Source organism: Syngnathus leptorhynchus, chromosome 4 (assembly GCF_054491065.1).
Source record: "Syngnathus leptorhynchus isolate UIUO chromosome 4, UIUO_Slep, whole genome shotgun sequence".
Classification (NCBI taxonomy): domain Eukaryota; kingdom Metazoa; phylum Chordata; class Actinopteri; order Syngnathiformes; family Syngnathidae; genus Syngnathus; species Syngnathus leptorhynchus.
Genome location: NC_141198.1, coordinates 12,078,695 through 12,102,419, shown reverse-complemented (window position 1 = coordinate 12,102,419; position 23,725 = coordinate 12,078,695). Strand labels below are relative to the sequence as shown.

The 23,725-nt window shown below is 40.7% G+C and overlaps 1 protein-coding gene across 1 annotated transcript in view; it reads right to left on the bottom strand.

Moving 5' to 3' along the window:
* The window catches only part of ccser1 (coiled-coil serine-rich protein 1), a 73,956-nt gene that overhangs the window by 30,522 nt on the left and 19,709 nt on the right, over positions 1-23,725 (bottom strand). Inside the window, exons 7-10 of the mRNA XM_085909541.1 lie at positions 18,732-18,906; positions 14,444-14,521; positions 9,832-9,909; positions 6,272-6,352 (exon numbers count right to left, since the gene is read on the bottom strand). Of these exons, the coding sequence (XP_085765667.1) occupies positions 6,272-6,352; positions 9,832-9,909; positions 14,444-14,521; positions 18,732-18,906 (412 nt within the window). The remainder of the gene's footprint in view (positions 1-6,271; positions 6,353-9,831; positions 9,910-14,443; positions 14,522-18,731; positions 18,907-23,725) is intronic.

Here is a 23,725-nt window from a genome sequence, read left to right as displayed (position 1 = left end):
ATTAAAAGTGTATATCAACAAAATGATACACACAGAAAGTAGATGTTGTGAGAGGGAAGTGATAAGCACTGACAGATGCGAGGAGAGGTATACAGGTGAAACAGCGGGCATAAAGACAGGGAAGTAGTCGGGCCGATGATGAAAAGACTTTAAGAAAGAGACGCAAAACGTTTTGTAGATGGTGGAAAATCAAAAGTGGAAAGTAAGAAAAAAAAAAAAGCTGTGGGAGAATGAGGCTTGAGAAAATTGATCAAAATGTGGAAAAGGCGACAAATTAAAATTGGGATATTAGCAAGATTATAAAACTTTGAGGTGGAGGGAGGGACACGACAAAAAAAAAAAAACGTACAAAAACTCTAAGTAGGGCATCACACATTTCTGGGTCTGTCTTACTGCCGTGCCATTACTCAGTGAGGACCACGATTGTACAAAATGATCTAGTTTACAGGAATAGGAGACCTACATAGTTCCAATCAGCATTTGGAGCGGTCCTTCTCCTTCTGCTGCAGCTTAAAGTGGCAAGGAGTGCTGATGACGCACGTTGACATGATGCGTGTCAGCACACGTGTTCATGGAGAGTCCCCCACATTGGGGGGGTTATTGTTGCGGTAACATAAAATAGGGATGAGCTTAAAGTCTTCTTCCCCCCTAGCTGTAGTGGTCAACAACAAAAGGAATCGATACCTGTTCTTGCTTAGTTGGTAGAAATGCGCGGATAATTTATTTCATGTGACTAAATAAAAAATAAAAATAAAATCTCTCCAGGTTTGCCAGAAAAATTATGATTACACTTTGTAGAAATGCACAGTGGGCAGACTCAAGCCATTTATTCACAAGTTAGAGAACAGTGTCGAGCCTTAAAAGTCCAAGAGTAAGAGCTGGTATCTTTCTGCTTGTGCGTTTTAAACCAACACTAAGGCGACCCAAAAGTTGCCATTTGACGCAAGAGTGGACTTTGAGAATCCTATTGGCTGGTTTTTACAAGCGCCATAAGAGCAGCTACTGATACTACCTCTAAAGGCGGAAAATTGCCGGCTCAACCTTGTCCTCCCGTTCGGTTAGTCGATTTTATTAAACACTAAGAGGCAGTGTAAAAAGGGCTTCAAACAACCAACTCCCAATGACGAGAGTCCACTTTGTCCCCCAGATTCCATTTATAGAATACATTTTATTTTATATTTTAAAATCATTTTCAAAAGTATGGAAGGTACTCAACTTTGCCCCCAAAGCCAACCAACCACCTTCATGGCTGGTGTCATTATGATTCATCGAGAATGCAACATATTCAATTTCAAATCCACTCCTTTTTAGCCTTAATATCTACACATAGTTCAAGGCAGTCAAGTCTTGAGCACAATATGTAAATAATCATGTTGAATGATGACAGGGTGAGTTTTGGCGGATATGGAACAAGGCGAAGCAGCTGAAGAAAAGCTGCAAGCCATTTAGAGAAAATAGCGTGAGAATGAGAAAGGCAACAAGAGAGAAGTAACCATCAAGAGCCTTTGATTCCCTCCATAAAAGCTTCCTGATAGGAATGCCCATGAAATTAGCTTGCTGAAATAAAGCAATTCCAATCTATTCAATCCCCTCTAAAAACTTTCAAACAGCTACCATACCTCCAAGCTCATAAGATTCTCTGCAGGGCGTAAAATAGCTTTTCTCCTTCTCAGGCCACACTTCCTCTCTCTCACTTGCTCACTCTCTCTCTCTCTCTCTCTCGCTCTCTCCATCTTACCCTTTTTAGAAATGCACAATTGAAAAATGAGAGGAGAGGAGGTCACACTTTTCAATCTGGGTTTGCGTCTCTTGCAATATTACAGCTTGTCAGCTTTGGGTGAATGCGTGGCCCCCCGTTCGACGAGGCAGCCTGATGTGGAAGAGGACAGCAGAGGTTGCACAACTTCAGATTTTTTCTTTTTTTTTTAAGATGACACTAATGTGATGAAAGTGGCGTTGATGACATCGAGTCACCAATGATGTCATATTTTTCAGGACAGTCATTTTTCAAAAATTCCCAGAGAAGGGAAAGCTTTGCAATAATCTATATCAACAGAAAATGTAAAGCTCATACACGATGAAAAAAAGAAAAATCAAAATTTTCATTGATAACAGTTGGGAACATTTTTTTTAGTTCTTCAGAATGTGAACAAGATTTGTGACCCGTTCGTGGGAGGGTTAGCAAAAAAAAATGTGCCTGCTGTTTTTCTTGGAATTGGCTCTTTGCATCACCAAGCTTTCTCTTCACTGCAGTTTTTCAAAACGACATGTCTGAGACAGAGTGAAAGGATATAATTTCCTTCCATTTGGTGGTGATTAACTGTGTTTTGATTATAAAACTTTTTTTCCTTGTTGAATACTTCTGTCCATCATTATCGATTGCTTTTTGTGAGCAAAGGAGGTGTTGTGCCTTTGAGTCCATCTGTCAGTGATGTGACATCAAGAAGGAGCAAACGCAGAGTGCTACAATAGTTTCTCCACAAGCTGCTAGCTGCCAGATGCATGTCACGTGTGTGTTATTCTCTCCATACTTGCACGAGTTTTCTTCAGTATGCTCTGACCTCTTCCCACATTCCAAAGACATCCATGTTAGGTTGACTCTAAAGTGGTCATTTGTTTATTTGGGACATGTGCTTGAGTCCAGCTTCAGCGGATAGATGGAGCAAGACAAAGTGGGACGCTTGACCTTTGCAAGAAGAGGCCGAAGAAGTAGAAATAGCTGACCCACTTTCAGACACTCTTGCTGTTGCTAGCCAATAGCTCACCGGGGTACCTAACCTACATAGCTGCATTATCATCCTACACACTCTCACAAGCATGGTCACAGGAACAAGAAGTGGGTGGCATTGAGGTGGTGGTTGGGGCTGAAATCAGGACGCACATGCTGCAAGCCACTGCTGTGCGGAGTCACCTGCGCTTACTAGCCTACCTTGCTAGCGGGCAGCCAGATGCTCTTCTAATTAAGAGCCCATTCACTGAAGAGAGGAGGGGCCGAGCATATGGAAGTCTCCATAGCCACTCTCGGTGCTGGCCTTAGAATAAATCACAAGATGTATGCTTGTGTGCAGGCCAGACTTCTTCAATTTGGATACTTTGTTAAAGGAGACTAAGGTCAGTGTGGATTTACGCAGGATTGAGAAGATTTCTCTTTAATCTTTAAGATTACGTTTTGGTAGCTATGAATTCATGCAGGGTTTACCAAGGAGTTCTGTTCTCCTGGTGGCATCAGAACCGGATTTGCACATAAATCTAAATATGCTGTAGTCTATCACTAACCTCCACTACGATAGTACTACAGCAAAGTCATAAATACAGTATTTGGATAAGAACACAAAATGAGAAACAGTGAATAAGCCGGTAACACAGTGTACCCTCTTGTGCCACGCAGCAATGTTTTCTTTCAAATGGCTTTGGAGCAGAATTAAAAAATAATAATAACAATAATAATAATAAGAGGAAATCTGGGTGTAAATTATTACCAGGACAGCAGCATAATTTAGCTAAATGGATATATAAGTCTCAATATAGCTTATTTTTGAAGAAAAACAGCAGTTCCGAGACAGCCTCTCCAAAAGAATGCATTAGAATGCTTTCAACTTCTGACAGTGCTGATGATTATTCTATACCTGAGGAAAATATTAATTTGTCACTGAGAAATGTGTGTAAAAATTGTTTCTGTGCCCACAGATGGAATCTAGTCACGGCAGCAAGTCATTCTCAATCCACTCCTGGCGTGCATTAAATCAAGATGTGAGCATTAATGAAATTAATGAAATATTGATCAGAGGAGCGCAAAAACCTAAAGGAACTCAATAATTCAAGTTCTAGGAGAGGACTGATTAAAAAAAAAAATAGCACCACACTTGAGAACTCAATTTGTTATAAATTAATAATAATAATAATAATAATTGTATTGTTTGTATACAAACATGTCCGAGTGTCATCAATTAAGTGCAAAATTAAACAATTAAATCTTTTGCTAGCAGCCTGTTTTTGCAAATATGATCGTCTGTGAGCAAGTCATTGCGGCGTCATAATTATTTACATACATTTATAAAATCTAGTAATTTCATCCAATGTTACAAATGGAAATCACGTCTGAAGTCATCCTTGATGCTTTACATACTGTTAACGTTGAATGAAAAAGTTTTAATGAGGAACAAGGGAACTATTTTAAAATGCCTTCATTTTCTGAATAATGTCACCTTTAAATCATAACATTCCATAACATCGATGTACACAACACAACAGGTCTGACTCAAAAAGCCCTGATAGCATGCCCACAAGACAAAGTGAACAAAACATTAAGAAATGAAGCTTTAACAAACAAGTAGCTCAGCTAAATGGATTCTGCGTTAATGGCATTGCCGTGCTTATAATTGAATTCCGCCATGAGGCATGACAACACACATAACACAATAATGACTTAATGCTACTGTCTGTGGCATAAACGCAACTTATTTCACTCAAGCTACTTTGACGTTTTTCAAGACATTATTGACTTGGCTATCCGCCCACTAATGGCTGCGACACAAAAAGCATGCGCACACACCCAGGCGATGACAAATAGACACAAGGAACTCGCCACATCACACGCAAAGCCTCACTTTTTTTGCTTGCTTAAGCCGACAGAAGCCACGCGCATTCAATAGGGCGAGGCCATCACTGAGTGTATTATTGGAAAAGCATTAGTGGGAGTAGGTGTGTGGTGCCAGAAGGGTGTAATAAAAGCCTGAAATGTGAAAAAAAAAACAAAGTAACAGATTAATATGTATAAATGACATCAGGCCAAAATGCTGGAAATTCACTAGCGACAACCAACACGGACTAGAAACCGGACCTTGGCCGTGCCAGCCCCATGATGACCATCTGCACGTGCCCCGACTGGGTGCCCAGGATGCTGCTCACACGTTTGCCTGTTTTGTGATGTTTTACCGATTCACGACCACGGTCCATTGGGCGCCGTTGAACTAGGCTGCAGTTACACCTGTTTATGGACCCCGTGGAGGCTATTTTGTGTGTTTTGGGGTGTTCTTTGGTGTTTAGGGGCTGGTTGGTCTCTGTTACTTTTTTTTTTCTTTTGTCTTGTTGCTTTGCTTTGATGGCTTTTAACTTTTGCACTTACTGGCTTCTTTGTGGCGCTGTTGTGGGCAGCCTTATAAGAGCCTATTGAGTTGCGCTCATGCCATCTGTGTGTCTTTTATATACCCGCTCTGTGGTATGAATACTGCTGGGGCCTGAATTTCCCCATCCCTGGGATCAATAAATGTTCAATCAACCAATCAATCAATCAATCAATCAATCAAAAAACTCAAATTTACAGTTCCCTCTATGGGTTCTCTCTTTGGTTCAGATATTGGCAGTATTTTTTGGGGAAAGCTGTCAATATGGAGAACTCTTTTTTTCAAAATGGCTGACAGTGAGTGAGTTATTAGGCCAGTTATGAAGCCAACAGCCTACCAGTGCTAACCAGGCTGCAGGTATGTGAACCATCTGTAGTGTCTAAATTGAGAGGTGAATGCTGGTTCAAGGGGAACTGCGTGCACATAAATCCACCTTAACGTTCTCTTTGAACCAGAAGCTTTAATGACCGCACGTAATTGCAAATCAATCAGCTCAGGCTCCCCATTTGATATGACGCAGTCTATATGTGGCAGTTAAAAAGTGTTGGGAACATGAAAACAATGTCGGCCTACTCTAAATTCTGTAAGTCGGAAAACACACACGGGGCCATCTGTCATCTCCATCTGTAGCACCTGAAGCTCAACACTGTGGCGCTGGACAACATTAACTGGTAGAGGAGAGTCAACGCAGGTCGCTTGCTTATGGTACCTCATGTCGCACTTTACAGCATGCTAATAGTCGGATTTTATTCGGGTGACCGGTTATATCACACGTTCTATTTTCAAACCAAGTGCTGCAGTCGTTACTTATTTTGTCGCCAGTGCATCAGAAAGGGAAAGTGACCCAAACACAACGACCCTGTTTCCAGCACAGGGAGACATTCATTACGTCGACAGCGCTCCCATAATGTCAGTTGGTGGTGAAGCCGTGTCAAAAGCGGTTGAAATGCATCGCACACTGTCCTCTCTGCTGAGCATTGTGGAAATTGAAGAGGAGGTAGGTAGCGGACAAACCGATGAATGTCACAGCATTTTCACGACTGGACGTATGATGGATTAGAGCTTCAAAAGATGCTCTTAAGGAGATGGGAGGGAAAGTAAAGCAAGAGAAGAGACTCAGGCTAAAATAGATTCTGGAGCTTGCTTACCTCTGGCCCCATGTGCTCCGTCTGTGTGGCGCGGTCGCTCACGTGGCAGTCTTTTATCTTCAGGGCGGCTTTGGCACTCTCCTGTAAGGACAACAAACAAATACGTAATCAGCCGTCCGCGGCCCAAAAATGCAAAAAGAGCACATCAAATGGAGTGAATCAGAAAAAGTGCACAATGTCAGCAACCTTCAACATTCATCATATATATGGAAAAGTCATGAAGTTCACTTGAATGTCCTTCTTGTCCACTTTTCCCCTGACCACACAAAGTTGCAGACAGCCATTTTATGTGCTTGGCAACGTTCGTAGAAGGTTGCACGTTTCTTGGAATTCTGCACTACTTACCCCGGGAGCCTTTTCTTTTACACTGTAACAAATTATTGTGACGGCCCTGCCTGCACTCAGAACGGCGTTGATGTGGTGTGGACTTCAATCTGAACAACTGAATGAATTAGGAATCCTGGGAGAAGTTAAGATTTATGTATCATAAGTTGCTGGGCATTCTTTAAGAGACAAACTTCCCCAATCCCATCAAGGAAAAAAATCTGGTCAAAATTATTTGAAGCATTAGCTGCTCGGGCCAATTGAACCATGTTGCTAACCAAAACAGCAGCATCTAAAAAGGCACTTAGTCTCTCAAAACATTTAGTGTAAAGTCTGCAAATAGTAGTGGTTTATCAAAATGAAACTTGTCCTCATCCAATCCAACAACAAATTTGTCCACAAATTTCATGTGTTTTAAAAACATCTCACTGCCCGTTTGAAAAGCTAGTCTGCATTTTTTACAGCGCTACGTCGTGGGCTGAAGCAAAGTCCTTTCAGCAAAATGCATCGGCGAGGAAGAGCGGGAAAGCTGTTAAAAGTGACAGCCAGTGATGGCCGGCCTGTGAGCAGGTCCTTGTAGGAGATAATTAATAGGTTTCCACTGGCAGATTTACAGACGCGGGCGGGTGGAGCTTTGGCTACGAATTGCCTTTTCCTTCAAAGTGGCGCACTTAAACTTGGCAGCGGCAGGCAAGGTTTCCTCTCTCTTTCCCAACATAGGAGGTACACGCCAGCGAGCTCGAAAAGCTTGTCTCTGTCAATTTAACTAAATGAAATGCAGCATTGGTCTGGGGTTTGTAGGTTCAGTGTACTTTACGCAGCTTCTGAAGGAAAACTGAATACAGCTGGCAAAAAGAGACGTGAGTCAGAGATTTTAAAAGATATTTGAACCATGAATAAGTAGGAGGCAGGTAAAGATATGTTGTTTTTTTTGCTTTCTATCCTGCGTTGTTGTTCTGCCGACAAGGAACGTGTCCAAGTCGACCAGACAGTTTTCCTGAATCTGAGGCAGCATGTTGAATGAATGTTGATAATATAAATAAAAAGAAAACAATTGTTCATTTGTTATAGTCTCATAATAGTGTTGTTTAAGAAAAGTCTTTGGGATTAACCTGTAAAAGAAATTGCTCATCAAAATTTGAAATTAGCTTATCAAAAATTGGTTGTGTCACAAACCTGCTTCTCAAACAAAAAAAATATATAATCAGAGCCAAAAAGGCACGCGGCAACTCAATGGGACACGGCATCTTTTAGAGGGATTGCGGTCGCAGAGTCCATCATGTTCGCTGCTGATTATAATTTGGTTAGTTATTAAAGCATTAACGTGCACCAAAGTAAATGGTCCTTGTCAGAACAGGTAAGCGATGCAAGTGTCACGGACAGCTTGATGAGATAGAGGAATGAAGGCGGCGTTCGATTCAAAAGACTGAGAGACAAAAGAAGGCTGACAAGATTGAGATGCGAGCGACACAGACAGCAAATCAGAGAAAGATGCCAAATGAGACTCAAGTCAGTGGCTGCTGACTGGCATCTCTCATTATGCTCCGCCGTAGGATGCCGGCACATTTATCCTATTGAGGCCTGGCATCATGTCCGCGTTGTGCCGCTTCGATAGAGCAGGTGACAAATGACGGACAGACAATGATGACAATATTGTGGCAAACAACACTTAAAGGGGGTAGATTGTGGGGAAATTGACTTTTTAATTGCTTGTATAAACAGAGTTGGGTCTCTTGAGTGCCTGCCCGCCTATTAATTGGGAAATTAAACAACCAACCAAATTTTTGATGCGTGTGTTTCTGAAAACATGTCTGAACGAGCATGCACTTTCTAGTTTTGTAACAGAGGTGCTAACTTGCGTAACTGCCCTTGACATGATCGGCTAGGCTGACTGAGGATTCAGAGCCATTTTTAAGCATTACATTGACATGTGTTTCATTAGGGGTTGTTGTTTTTTTTTTTTCCAATAATTATGTTAAATCACAATTCAGGAGTAATGTTGGTTAGTTTGAATTTGTTATTATTACTCTTGTCAGATTCAAGTTCAGACTCGCACCCCAAACCTCCGTTCCCTATTTGTGTCAGCGAATAAAAATTGAATTAATTCGCATCTTGTAAGATAGACATGTAAGATATAGAGTCATTTGTTTGATCATCAATTATTTCACCTTTATTTTTGGGCTTTTGAATCACTGCACATTTTGAGTGGTCTTCAGTAGAAAAGAAAACATTTTTAGTCATTAACAGAAAATACAAGTGGGACATATTGAAGTTTTAAAGAGGGCTAAAAATAAATCGCACGATCAACGTTTCAAAGCTAATTATGCCTTGATTCACATGAATTAAAACTGCGTCAAAACATTCTCGTTGTTTGAATAATTTAGTCCAAAAGTCGAAGAAAGTGCGGCCATAGTAAATTTATAAGAGCACATTTTAAATGTTTTAGTGTCTGATGCCGTTCATCCATGAAAATTAATAATAGCCCAAGCCACAAATTGTATTTTATTAACTGCCTATGGGGGGGAGTCTGTTTGCTCGCATTGTGTGCTATTAAATAGAAATGATGCAAAACAGCAAGAAACAAATCAGTCATTTGGCTCCCTCCAGAAGATAAAAATTGACACACACCAGTGTGGCCGATTGTCGTTTAAGACTTCAGGTAACGTTAGAGCATCTTTAAAACTGCGCGTTGAACAACATATGCGAGGTCACCGTGCTTTTATTCCTCTGATATATTGCGGACGGACGGAATGCTGTTATGGTTTAGCAACAGAGTTCAGCTTGGCTCAGCACTTAACTTTTTATAAAGGATATATATATCATGGTAGATACTTTTGGAAATGACTTACACACAAATATTTGTGTCTCGGGAGTGTTTGGTGATTTGTGTTTGCTGATGTGTCCACTAAATGCACAACTGCCACATTACAGATAGTTACACTAAGTTACTACCTGCTGGGGGGGTTTTCTCAGAGAGGAAAAATTATTTATTTGTCAAAAGTGAATGACACATTCAGCAACTAATTGGGGATGGGGTCCATTAGAAACATAGACACTATTTATTTATAAAACTCATGTCAATTGTGCATTATGAAGCTGTTTGGTCATTTGGACCTATTTGCTTCGTAATGCTCTCCCCCCATAATCATCGAAATTGAGGAAAAACTGTTCCATCTCCATTAAAGATTATAAATTCATACAAGTCACCTCGATGGTGTACGCATAGAGATTTTTACCAGTTCACTCTGCAGTCGGAAAATCAGCTCGTCCTTCTCCTTTAGTTGCTGCAGCAACATCTCCTCTCTGCTCCAGTCCTGAAGAAAAGAAACAAGACAGTTTGTTGCATATGTACTTGATGACACTCAACGCTGCAGTTTTATGAAGTCGAATATGTTGGTCCGTTGTTGTTACGTTATGGCATATCTGAAACTTGTTCATATTTCACATTTTATCTCGCAACAAAAAAATGGACTGATTGAAGACACTTGGAGTCCATTCTGGAAAAGTAAAAACACAAGCAAAAAGTAGAGATTTTAGAGCATCGAAGATTCTGTAAAGTTATGAGACTTAACGAGGTTCCATGCAAAACAATTAAGGAAGTATAACTGCCAGCTACAATATTACCTTTGCACAGAAAACAGCTTCATCTTCTTGTAATTGAAACCTTTCAGTCTTTCCGAGATAATTTGATGGAATTATCATCCCTACAATCATAATTAAATACATATATAGTTACATAATTACGTTGTAAAGTATAAATAATTTTTGTTGGAGGATCTCAGGCAACATGCTGGCTTTTTGGAAGGTTTGAAATACGAAAACATGGCATTTGCTTCCACTTTTCTGCGGATGACAGTAAGATCTATGTCCCGCTGAGCAAGAAATGATGCGTTCTCCTACAGACCAGATGCTACTGGAAGTGGTGAGGACTAAGCGGAGCCCCAGAGAGGATCGAGCCTTTTCTGTTGCCGATGCTTCCCTCCCTAATGAGCTCACCTTGAGTGTTAGGAAATTTCCGTCATTGTCCATTTTTAAAAGTCATGTGGAGACTTATTCTTATTCCTGCAGTCTTCCTGTTCTGCTACTGTAAATGAATTTGTTGTGATTGTCCCATTGCTATATGTGAAGCGCTTTCTTCCAACTCCAGCTGTTGTAATCCTCACAAGCTCGTTTGCTAAAAAAAAAAAATGCTACACAGAGTGAAATTTTCTCAAAGGATAAAAGGCTTTGGGAAGAAAAAGTTAGAAAGACAAGTTTGAGAAAAGTAGACAGGTGGTCAGGTAGCCATTACTTCAGAAGAGAAAAATGGACAGGAAAATGTAAAAACACGCGAGAAAGGGGACAAGATGAGATAAAGGATGGATAGAGGGCGGGAGAAGACGGAGAGGGCCTGAGGCAGACCATGATGGTGTCTAAGGGATCCTTGGAGAGTCATCTATCTGAATGGACAGCCGGCAAAGTCAAGGATATATAACTTCAACATTGCCCCTCGAATCAGCCTCAAAAAGCATGAATCTTTTATATATATTTTTTTTTTGCTCCATCCACACAGGTTTTTTTCTCAATATCGAGATCCATGCTTTTATTTAGCACTAAATTAATTCAGTAATTAAAATATTTGGTTCGGCTTTGATCTTGTGTCACGATTAGTTTAGATTAATTACTTTGTAATGTTCCATCCATAATTAATATATGATCAAATTTGGTAGTGGCTGGACAAAATCGGCTTTGAGCAACCCTCAAAATGTGTAAAATGAGCCAAAAATGTCTCCTTCAAATCAAAATGGCTGAATTCAGGTTTCTTAAAGGAGACTTTTGTACGCCTACCAAATTTCAATTTACAAGGGAAAAATGGCTTCAGGGGCTGAATGAATTTGGTTGACACTGGTGAGGGTTAAATAAAAAAAAAATTAAAAAGGCAAACGCCACTTAAATACTGTTCTGGACAACCTGAGTGCACTTAGAAATAAATTTTGATGCCTTAACTCTAGAGTGCCGGTGTTGCGAGACGCAGACCGTGCTCCCTTTTTTGAATTTACAAACGATCGCCTTGCATGAACAGCTTCTACGCTCTGACGTGCTGCCGCTCTGTCTGCCCACTTAAAGCGGCTCTGGCACTCCCATTTCCGAACGCGCCCTTTTGGTCTTGTGTTTTTTTGTTGCTTGATTCATGATCAATCTGCCTACCACATTTCATGTTGTCAAGGGCTAGAAAAGGAAGAGTCAATATTTAAAGGTCATGCCCACGACATCTTGCAACCTATCATCTGGATGAACACGTCTGAAAAATCCGGAGAGCCTTTTCCTTTTTGACATCCCAAATACCCATGAAACTGCATATTGTGAAACAAAAACAAAAGTTTGAACAAAGAAACAGCGACATGCTTTTTAACTCAACCATCAGGTGGTATTCGGGACGATCTCTCAGTACTCCATTGAATGGTAAAAGTGGAGCATGAGAATGTATTTCTAAAATAATGTGATTGGAACTGCCTCAGCTGGGGGCTGAGGGAGGGAAGAAATCTGATCAGAATCAACGGAGTGCAGCCACTTAATGTGATTTTGTGCCACGGTTGAAGGCACCCCATGCTCGCAATCAGAAGCGTGCTGAAGAGGCCGTGGAGATGAATTAGATTTCTCAGGTTAGCAGAAATGATTCCATTTGTTCACATTCTGTTGGAGGTGCACGCTGGCACTTAGAAATCATTAATGCGTTCCACAAGCGCTTCCTTCCATAGGTTTCGTGAAACTTTATGGATGAATTGTGAATTGTTCCTCCTTAAATAACTTACCTACCTGCCTTTTGCAGCTGATGAAAAGTGTTAATTTATTGTGGACTTAAAGCGCAAGTCAAGTCAAAAATTTACTTTGCAGTAGCATATTCTTTTGTGCCGGCACTGATTTTCCTTTTTATACTCTTTGAGCTGAAATCTTATATGAGGGCCCAATAATTATTATTTCAATGTTTTTATAGCATATTTTGTTCATAAAATTATGTCAACACAATATTAGAAATTGGGAGTTAAATTTTATTCCAAAGCTAAAACATGTCTAATAATTAAATTGTGTTTGTGCTTTCTATTTAAAAAAAAAATCTCTCAGTGTCTCACTCTCCAGTCTTCATCTTTTGAGTCTAAAATTGAAGAAGTTGTTGTAATGAATAATTGAGATGCAAAAGGCCTTTTCACATTTCATTATTTTTGGCTTTTCATTCAAACCCAGAAGCTCATATCAAGCATGTTAAAAACTGGAGGGGGGAAAAAAAGAACTATTATAGTCTTGTCTCACACATCATTATGCATAGAACTTGGAATGGAACAGACTCAGGGCAATTGTATTTATTTCAATCGGGAAAAGTTGATTGGGAGGTTGTCGACGGAGCAAATTATACTTTGAAGTCAAGGAGCAACTGTTTTCATACATGCTGTTATGACACGGGTGTACTCTTCAATAGGAAGTGCATCCTCGGTGAGGGCTACGTTCCAATATACATTATTAATTTCAAATTCTGACACGGTGATGAATGCCTCGCCTATAAAAAGATGTTCCCAGTGTGCCTTGAAACGAGAGGTGAATGTACACAAATGTCATTTAAATTACCTGTGCCGTCCTAGAACGCTCCTCTGAATACACATAATGAGCGGGAGCTCTTTAACGCACTAAAACGTTGCAACTAGGGCAAATAAAAAAAAAACTAAACTGGGGCGCTGTGTGACACTGCAGCCTCTCAGGTGACTCGCTGAGATTATTTTTACTCCGACAGAGACATTTACTTGAGTGCCGGACAAATTCTCATCTTCTCACTCCTCGGCTGATCCATAGTTGCCTGCCCTGAGCCATCTTAAATTTGACCTTAAAAAATATTTTAAAAAAACTTTAACTTTCTACCTGCCATTCCTTCGACTAAAACACTGTCCTGTTCCTGGCGTTTCACGATATTTCATCACTCCTGCTCACGCTCAATCCATCAAACTGACGAGCGACAACTCTGCACACACTTTGTGACATTCGTTCAGTCATTCCCTGGATGCATGTGGCATATTTTGGGCGCTCCGTATTCGTGGCGAAGGTTGCTATGGCTTTTTGTCATTCTCTTTTACCTTGTAGAACAAAACAAATAGCAATGACATTATTCAAAGACTTTTGCACTGATGGAAGGTCAGTCTGAATTTTGAAGTAAATGCTACAATGATAGTGAAGCTTTTATTTTCTGATCTAATTTAGGATCAATAATGTTCCTCTCTCATGGAGAAGAAACTCTTTCCTGTACAATGTCGTTCAAGACACATATTTGTTGGCTATTATTGATGGAAATGCAACAGAAAAACTATTATATTTTATATGGACAGAAAAATAGATATTGGATGATATTGTTCGTACTAAAAGTTGTCTTTAAGACCAGTATCATTATTATCCCAAAGGGAAACATCTGAAATTTGGCTAGGGCAAAATACACCAGGCGGACTCATTTTCTTAAAATAAATGACAATACGATAGTATATTTTGTCTTGTTTATCGGCCTTATTGAAGTTCAATGTCAAACTTCAGTGTAGGTAATTAGCCCTCACTGTGCATCTCCAACAGTCACTTTTTTTTTTTTTTTTTTAATCAGCCTCCGCCGCCTTACATACTTTTCCTCTATGTGAGCTGTTTCCACGTGAGCTTCTGTCTTCAAGCTGTGTCGCAGCCTAAATTTCTCCCACTGATCATCCATGTGGGTCAATAAAGAGGGCGCGCATGTGTAATTGTTCTGTGAAACTAAGTTGCTGTCCAGCTGATCCTCGGTCAGCCCATTTGACACACTTTTGCCATGAGGGGAACAACTTTTAGATAACAATATGGATTTACCTTCAATGGAAGGGATTTTTCACTGCAGGGGCTAATGGGTAGAGACTGAAGACTGCTGGCAGGACTTGTCTCTGTGCTCTGTAAAATAAGATAAATGTAATCATTAGCGTACGTGGTTTTGCTTGCTTCGGAATACCTGGGAAGACAAAGTACCCAAGCACAGGGGAAGTTCAGAGTTAAGATTTCAGGCCCAAACCGCAAGACTGTGAGACGGGTGCTAAAAACTAGCCACCATGCCACCGGCTCTGAAATATAAATAGGACCTTGCTCGGCCAAAGATCTCCTTGAGGAACAAACAAATCTTTCGTACTGGTTGAATCACTTTCCAATCGGAGACCTTTTTTGTTTTGGCTAAGCGAGAGAAGGCTAAAAGTGTCATCTTTGTCCATTTTGTCAGCTTTTATAATCTAAGGTACCTGCGAGACATGTCAGCTCTGGGAACAATGTAAACTTGCCGGTTTATTAGATATGCTGACCTTTTAAAAAGCAATAACTCCTAAGAATTATAGGTGCGACGTGGTCCTAAATGTGCCATTGGTGATCAATGCCCGACCTCATGGAGGGAGACGACGGGGCACTCTCTCCGTCTTATCTTTTTGGCCTTTCAAAAAATAAACACATTTTGTTTAAGGTCATTCGTATCCCATGGGCTACATAGCCCGACTGTCCCGACAATTAGATGTGGTTCAAGTAAAAAGCCTTTTGGATTTAGCAATTGGGGGAGAAGTGGGGAGACGGGGGAAGGATGGTGGACTGCCTGGGAGCTCAAAATTTAATGACTTGCACTAGCCCGAGGCAACATGTCAAAAGATGATGAATGGTCTTCAAAAATAAAGCGGGCTTGGTTGTCTGACACACCCCTGTAATCGCATTCCTATGTACAGGTATGCTAATATAAGGATGAAATGGCCATCGGAGTACAAATAACACATCAGCCAGACTAAATCCAATATTCATACAAACATCCATCCATCTATCCATCTTCTTTCGCTTATCCGGGGTCGGGTCGCGGGGGTAGCAGCTTTAGGAGGGACTCCCAGACTTCCCCCTCCCCAGCCAGTGTATCCAGCTCATTCCGGGGGATCCCAAGGCGTTCCCAGGCCAGCTGAGAGACATAGCCTCTTCAGCGCGTCCTGGGTCATCCCCGGGGTCTCCTACCGGTGGGACATGCCCGGAACACCTCTCCAGGGAGGCGTCCAGGAGGCATCCTGATGAGATGCCCGAGCCACCTCATCTGGCTCCTCTCAACTCCGAGTCTCTCCCGGATGACCGAGCTTCTCACCCTATCTCTAAGGGAGAGCCCGGACACCCTGCGGAGGAAACTCATTTCGGCCGCTTGTATCCTGGATCTCGTTCTTTCGGTCACAACCCATAGCTCGTGACCATGAGGGAGGAGCATAGATAAACCAGTAAATCGAGAGCTTTGCCTTTTGGCTCAGCTCTCTCTTCACCACGACGGACCGGTACAGAGTCTGCATTACTGCCGACGCTGCACCGATCCGCCTTTCGATCTCATACGAACAATGTTGTGTAAAATGTAAACAGAACAATGTTTGGAAATTTCTCTTCAACCTATTCTATATTCAATGTATAAAGACAAGTTTTGAATTGTATAATTTTGTTTCTTGACAATGATTTACATCTTTCAAAACAATTTTCCACATACTGTCAGTAACGTCACTATTGGAAAATGTTTATCAGTCGCGGTGAGTTTCATTTTAACACCCATAGAAATTAGCATGAAGACAATATAGTAAATGTCACACGATGCATTGGGTTTGAATGAAATTGAATTCGTTGGCACGCTTCCATGTTAGTGACTATCCAATAGGTGTGAAGCAGATGCTTGTAACATTAGCATCTGTTTATTTAAATGAATACATGCAATCCATCCATCCATTTTTTATTATTATTATTATTATTTTTTTTAGAAACACCACCCGAGACTGGTTGGCAGTCAATCACCGGGCACATAGTAAAATTAGAACCATTCACTCACTCATCGTTGTGTGGGAACAGAACCAACGCTGCCCGCACGAAAATCACCCAAGTGAACAACTAAATTGTCAGTGACACTTTACCAATAATTACTTTTATACTGCTCATAGTCAATCAAGCAAACAGACCCCCCCCCATTCCATTCTCTTTTCTATGGTTATCATCACGACTTTTTTCTTTGCCATTACAAGTACCCTACTGTGGTTTTATTTCAGGGGCTGTTATGCCGGAATCTACGACTGACAGTGACAAATGAAAATATTTTGTATTGGGCAACAATATAGAAAACGTGGATGACAATGTTTTTTTTTTTTTTCTGGCCATCTAACCCAATAAACTAACAGCAGAGAATATTTCAGGTCTCCGTAGGACGTGAAGAAGTGCATGTTTGACAAAATATACTGACCCATCAGCTGTACCGTAATAGAAAGTTTGCATTGTATCTGATATTAAAATCATGTAATGTATGCTCTCCCAAACTGTAGTTTATGAAGTAAACTGTCGAGACCACACCCTAACAAGTAATTGACAGAACTCCAAATATGTTTATAATTGCCTATTATGGACCATTGTTGGCGCCATCGTAAACGGAAGAATCTCTTCGCAGCTCATCGTCATTTCTGGCAGGAAGTAGGGGGAATCAACTTCATACAACACAAGCGTAAGCTTGGATCACGGCGTATAATAGTCGAACTCCAACAGGTTTTTATTTTTTTAGTATGCTACCTCCTGTTGTTTTTGTTTTGAGACTGATGCAAGCTGATTTTTGGTTTCAAACGAACAAATGGAACCGCTTACACTAAACACAGAAGAAGAACAGCTGGGTGCTCAGCGCGAAAAGGTCAAGCGGATAAAATGGAGTTGACAAAGACATGCCGAGTCACATGGAGACACAATGGAAGCTCAAGTGGTGTACACAGGAACACAAGCAAGTATCAGGTTGAATAACAGCCTTTTTCCTCCCTTTCGGTTCATCTGCAAATGCTTCTTCCACGAATATAATATTCTGCACTACTATCCTGATTTTTGGGCCACGTGAACTTAGTGAGAACATGCAAATTACATTCGAACCCGGACTCTCTTGACTGAGTAAGATTTTTTTTAAACCATTATATCATCAAGTACTGCTCACTATGCCTATTTTTAAGGTGTTACATGTCTGTTTCACAGAAGTCCACCGAGTAAACATCGGTGGGAAGCAAATTCGCGGAAAGGTCCTTTGATGTTACTTTAAAGATGCTAATAGTTCGGACGTCTGGTGACGCTACCTTTCATACGGATTTTTCCGCATCTTTAATAAAACAAAATTCAGTAAAAGGTTATGGACCTGTTTGGTGACACAGTGCTAATGGATGTGCTTAGAGCTTTTCACGGAAACCGGCACCGTGACCCAGCTCTTTGCTATGGAAATGTACTTCATGGAAAAAATACAGCGGAACTCCAAAGTCTCACAAAATACAGCTCAACCATTTTCTGGAAAAATATGCCTCTTAAGATAATTTTGCGTGAGCATTCATAGAATTCTGCTTCTTCTGAGGCTTTTGTTCATAAATTAAATCAGAATGATGTAACGTTTATAACTTGCCTCATTTTGGAAACATTTTTATTTTATTTTAATTTTTTAAATTGTTTAAGCATCATGGCTAGATGTTGTTTAGTCAAAGGTTTTACTACAGTTTTAACCTGGAAGAAATTAAGCTACATTAAATGATGCGAGTATTAATGAAAATATATCAATAATTACACGTAGGTATTCGAAAGAAATTTAAATGGATGATGCTTATAGTGCGAGAGACTCCGGGTCAAAATAGGATAATGTTTGCATCTATAGTGGCAAATCCAATTTGAAAGCAAAGGGATGCAGGCACTTTAATGTACAGTATAAGTGCGTGTGTGCGTAAGTAAACTTCTTGCCCTTATTCTCAACACTGATTAAATTACAAAAGGTGATAAAGATAAAGAGAGAGGGAGAGTGAGGGTGAGGGTGCATATGTAGGGTCCACTCGGTGGTGATTTAATGGAGCTGAAATCAAGTTAATTAAAAAAAGAAAGGAGGGGGGGAGGTGATTGTGTCCAGATGTAATCACTACATATATCCTTAGCCCAAAGCCTTGCTGCTTTAAACAACTTCCTGCATTTTACAACCTGAAAAGACCCCTGGCAGTGTAGTAAATGGAGGCTAACTGCACTTTTTCTCTTCCGGTTGTGAGCAATTGATCCAAAAAAAAACCTCCTGGTGGAAAGCCTGTGTAGGCATTTGAATATCTGTGCGCGAGTAAGAACATCCCACCTCCTGTAGGGTGCGCCTCAGCCTCAAAAGTAGGGTCTTAACAGCAGTGCAGTCCTGCTGCATCAGCCGCAGGGGAAGGACCTCCGCTCCGGGAGGTAAGGGCTCATCTTCCCTACCCAGAAGCGGAGCCGAGCTGCAGTCGGCCGGCAGCAGACTTGTCGGACGTCGAGGCTCCCTGGAAGGAAAATGCAACGACAGAAATGTAAAATTTGTCATCCTTTTTGTATGCGCACCCGTGTAAGAAAGGCTAGTTCATCACTCATCTTTTTCAGCCTTGCTTTTAATGTCTTTGTATTGTTTGGAATAAGAATAATAGAACTCTATATTTGAAACACAAAGAGAGAATATAAAGAAATATAAAATAATATTACATAGACTTACACAGACATCCAGTATTATGAGAATATGCATGTGAGTTATAGTGTCTGTTTACATGTTTTGCTCCACCAGTTGTGGATATCTGTTGTTGAACACCAACACAGATGCTATTTGTTACATATCAATTTTAAATGATGTGGTTGTTTAAAATACACATATATTACATAACTTCATACTAGTTCATTTGTTTTTACAATAAATATATACTAGTAGTGGGACTGGGTTCTTTCGCATGTCCTCTTTGTGGGAAAATTTGGCGCAAAGTCTACTGTGATGGAAAATTGGTTGATTACTCACGTTCTACTATTTTGATTGTTGCGAATAGTTCACTTGGCTCCATTTAGCTGCTATAAGCCTCAACTTCTCCTTTCTATCCCTGCCTGCTCTTATCCATTCACTCTTTATGAATGTTATCTTAATGGAATATGTCACTTAAATTGAGTTTTGAAAAGTGATGCCAGCAATGTAAGACATGGTCAAAGCTTTCAATAAGACAGAGCAAAATGGAAAAAGACAAAAATGCCAATCGGCTCAACATTGAGATCTATCACCACCATATAAATAAAACGATCAAATGTCGTTCCTATTTCAAGGTCAAACATATTGGCGCAAAGGATGTTTCAAATGTCTGGCCGACATAAAAGCCTGATGGGTCCACATGCTCAAGGTCTGTGTGCATCGACGGCCACAAGGACATCATGCAATTGCTTTTAAAGCAAACATGCGATGGTAAAACATTGTTTCTTGAATTTGACATCTATTCTGTAAAACCATTCATTCATTATGCCATGTAACGATTGAGGTATTATGGAGTGCACTACTAAACACTGATGATTCTAACCAGTTAAATAAAGACAATACATCAGCTAAGGCTTAAATACTGTGTGTGTGTGTGTGTGTGTGTGTGTGTGTGTGTGTGTGTGTGTGTGTGTGTGTGTGTGTGTGTGTGTGTGTGTGTGTGTGTGTGTGTGTGTGTGTGTGTGTGTGTGTGTGTGTGTGTGTGTGTGTGTGTTTGTGTATGATTGTGTGCAGTTTTTTCTTTTTTAAATAATTTATTTTTAAGCTTTTTTTTTTTTAAGATGATGCACGATATAAATGATATACAAATGCACTGAATATTAAAACCAGTGATACTGTGTGTGGGGGGGGGCAAAAAAAATTCTTAATGAATCTAATTAATCTTAATTCTTGTTCTCTGATTCCTCAAATCCAGCTGCTGCTCTTTGGAGAGCACAAGAGAGCATCAATCCCTGTCACCTCTCCAGTCGTCCGTTGTCGTACGTCGTACCTGACCATCTTTTCACACGGGTGTCGCCTTCTCTCTCTTTGGCCTACGTGTCTCCTCGATGGTTCTGCCGTGCCACTTTGACAGTGTCGTGACAGTCTACACTTCACGGGCATTATCAGAGGCTAATGTGTCCTCTGAGGTAGCAGTGTGAACACCTGAGACGACCTCTCTCTCAAGATGACAGGTGCCCCCCCCCCCCCCGCGCTCCCTTTTTTTTTTTCCTTTTACACCTTGCTGAAATCTAAGTGAACTCCTTCCCCTTTTTCTGTCCTTCAACTCCGCTGTGCTAGGCGGGCAAGGTGTAAATGGGTGACAACTGATCAATGGTTCACCGTACTTGTGTCAAGTGGAGCATTTGCGCTCAATAGTATCAGAGGCGGTTGAGGAAAGTCCAATGTTTAGTTCTCGGCCAGGCTTCTGTTTTTAGCAATGTTTGTTGGAGTTTTATCTTGTTGGATGACCCGTGATCGGGAGCTGAGACAAAGTTTTCTGACACAAGATAGCACGTTTTGCTCCGGAGAGTTCTTTGCGGTCTGTAATGATTCACCTCTGTGCTGGATGTAGCAGAGCAACCCCAGAACTTGTGTGAGTTTTAGCAGACCGCTTTGTGGTTCCACAACGATGTTTAACAAATGGTGGGCGAGTTTTTCAGCAAATAGTTCACTGTACTGTTTATAAATATAAACTATACTGCATTCGACTTCACAGTTCAAAAATGAATGAATAGTAATGATGGGAGTGATACTATAGAATTGTGCGACGACTTTCAATTTATGCGGAAGATGACCACGTTTCGGAAACTTCACTGTAATTTAACATGAACGAGACTAAAACGTGTGATCGATGTTTCTCCCACTTTGCTTGGTTGTCCTTTTTCACTTTTGCCACAACAATAAATGTCCTCCTTCCTCAACCTTCTCATTTCCCACACTCCTCTAAACCTGCACCTTAGTCTTGTTCCTTGCCCTGTGTTTTTTTTCTCCTGTCGGTTCATTTCTCAGAAGTGATCCATTTTCTTCGAGAGTGAAAAAAGCCAATTATCTGCCTTTTATTACTTTTCATTATTTTACCGCTGGTGGTGGTTTATTACCGTGCGGTCGGGGGCTCATGCTAACACGCACCTGTGCAGGCGATAAACAATGGTGTGAAAAGAGCAGCCATTGGACACGGAACCTGACAAAATTTTGAGCTACTGCATGACAGCGGGAGAAATGACAACACTGTGTCAAATAAATTAAAAGAAAGCTAGGTAATTTATCAGCAGCATTCGAGACTTTACAATATAAAGACAGCCTTGTTTAAATAATAACAGTAGAAGACAGTCAACAGTTTAACACTCAGATGAAACGCAAATCACATAGCACCGTTAAATTTTTATGGCGAACGAGGGAAGACAATTATCGGACATGCGTGTACGTATGTCATACATTTCCTCATACAATTACCCGGGCTTTGATGGCTCTCATTTGTCATCGCTCGCTTGTACCTGTCAAAACGCAGTCTGTTCATCTGCATGCTGCACCTGAGGCAGCGAGCATTTTTACGCCGCCGTTAACTCATCAGAAGCATCTGTGACAATGACTAAGCATCGGCAAAAGCTCCGGGCAGCAAGTCTGATGGAGAATTCCAGACTTGAAGACACAAAAACGGAGAGGGTATAAAATGAAGGGCATATCGCAGGGCTAACTTCTTAATTAACTTTGCTGTCTTTTCAGCTTACCTTTTACAAATCGGAGTAAAAAGTAACAATGTACTGCATTAAAGGGGACATTATTTTAAAGGGAACTCATTTTTAATGTCGTCCACACAATTTTTCATGAGCTGTCTTTTACTGAAAAACAGTGTCTGTCTGATCTGTGAGCAAATTTTTTGTTCCTATTTTTCGCTAGACTGTGACATTGGTTAAACGTCTGTAATGGGGGTTGGCCGAGACAGACATTTTGAAATATGGTTGAATGTTGACACTACATCAACACAACGTAGCGTTAGCGAACGAGGAGAGCCGATGCACGGGGTCTACTGAGGTGAAGAAGAGAAGCGAGACGCTGAGTGGTGCTCTCAATTTAGCAGTCCATTTACGTTCTAGCCTTCACCCATGGTCATGGACTTTGAGAGACGCCCAGACCAATAAGATCACGGATGCAAGAAAGCGGGCTTCACCTCAAAGGGTGACTGAGCTTAGCCTCAGGAGCGCACAAATCACACAAGAGCTCTGAGAACAAAGGAAGCCATTATTCGCTCACCTCTTGAGTGAAAAGACAGTAAAACAAAATGAGACTGAATCGAGAAACATTTTAAGATGGGTTGGATAAATACAGATGTGTAAATCCTCACTGTATTACAGCAAGGACCAAATAGAAGAGTAACAACAAGTATCCGACGCTCAGAAATCCAAAATCCATACAAAAGTGACGTGAGAAAATTATTTGGGTGCGGATAATGTCTTATCATGAAGCTGAAATTCTGCAAATGACAGTTGTGGTAAAAGCGTACGAATACATGACGTTCTGTAAGGCTCTGTTATGGTAATTATGTACGATTTCTGGTTGAAAGCGGTTTTGATCATACAAAGCTAAAGTTCTCTTTTTTTCCAGACAAATATCAACAGAATAACTGCACTGCAGCATAAAGACTGCAGGCTTCGCTCTGACACTTGGCTCTAGCGTTAGATCCACATCATTTGAATATTCACGCCCTACATTATTTTTGACAGCTATTAGAGATAAATAGCCCTTCTGATCCTCAGGTTTGTTTTTGTTTATTTAATTATTTCTTTATTTGAGAGGCCGCATATATTTCTGTTCACAAGCTGTGAACATGAGCACCTGTCAGGAACAAAACGGCATGCCATGTAATTTATGCCACTGGAGATTTTTATCCAAACAGGCATGAGCATGATAGCGATAGAAAGTGGCATATCATAGAAATTGGCCAAATCGTGATACGAAGACAAGTGATTCATCCTGCATGGTGCAAACTAGATTAAATCAGTTCATTATCTCTAACAAAGGATTGGTTTTATCCATTGGCAGGACTGAATACAACTTTCTCTTGGTAGTTTGAAATAGTTGTCATCATAATTGACGATTTAATTTGAAATAGTTGTCATAATAATTGACGATTTAATTTGACCATTTTAGTTCAGAGTCAGTCCAGACTAAAAGCGTAAGGTGTAATTGTTTTCGCTTGACAGTGGTGAACAATTTCAACCTATTCTGATAGCGTGAAGGTTGCTGTCGACTGACGCGTGTCTACAACAGACAGCGTAGTTAGTTGTTCACCGCACTCAATACGAGGCGCCATCCGACAGGCTGAAGTTAACTTCACT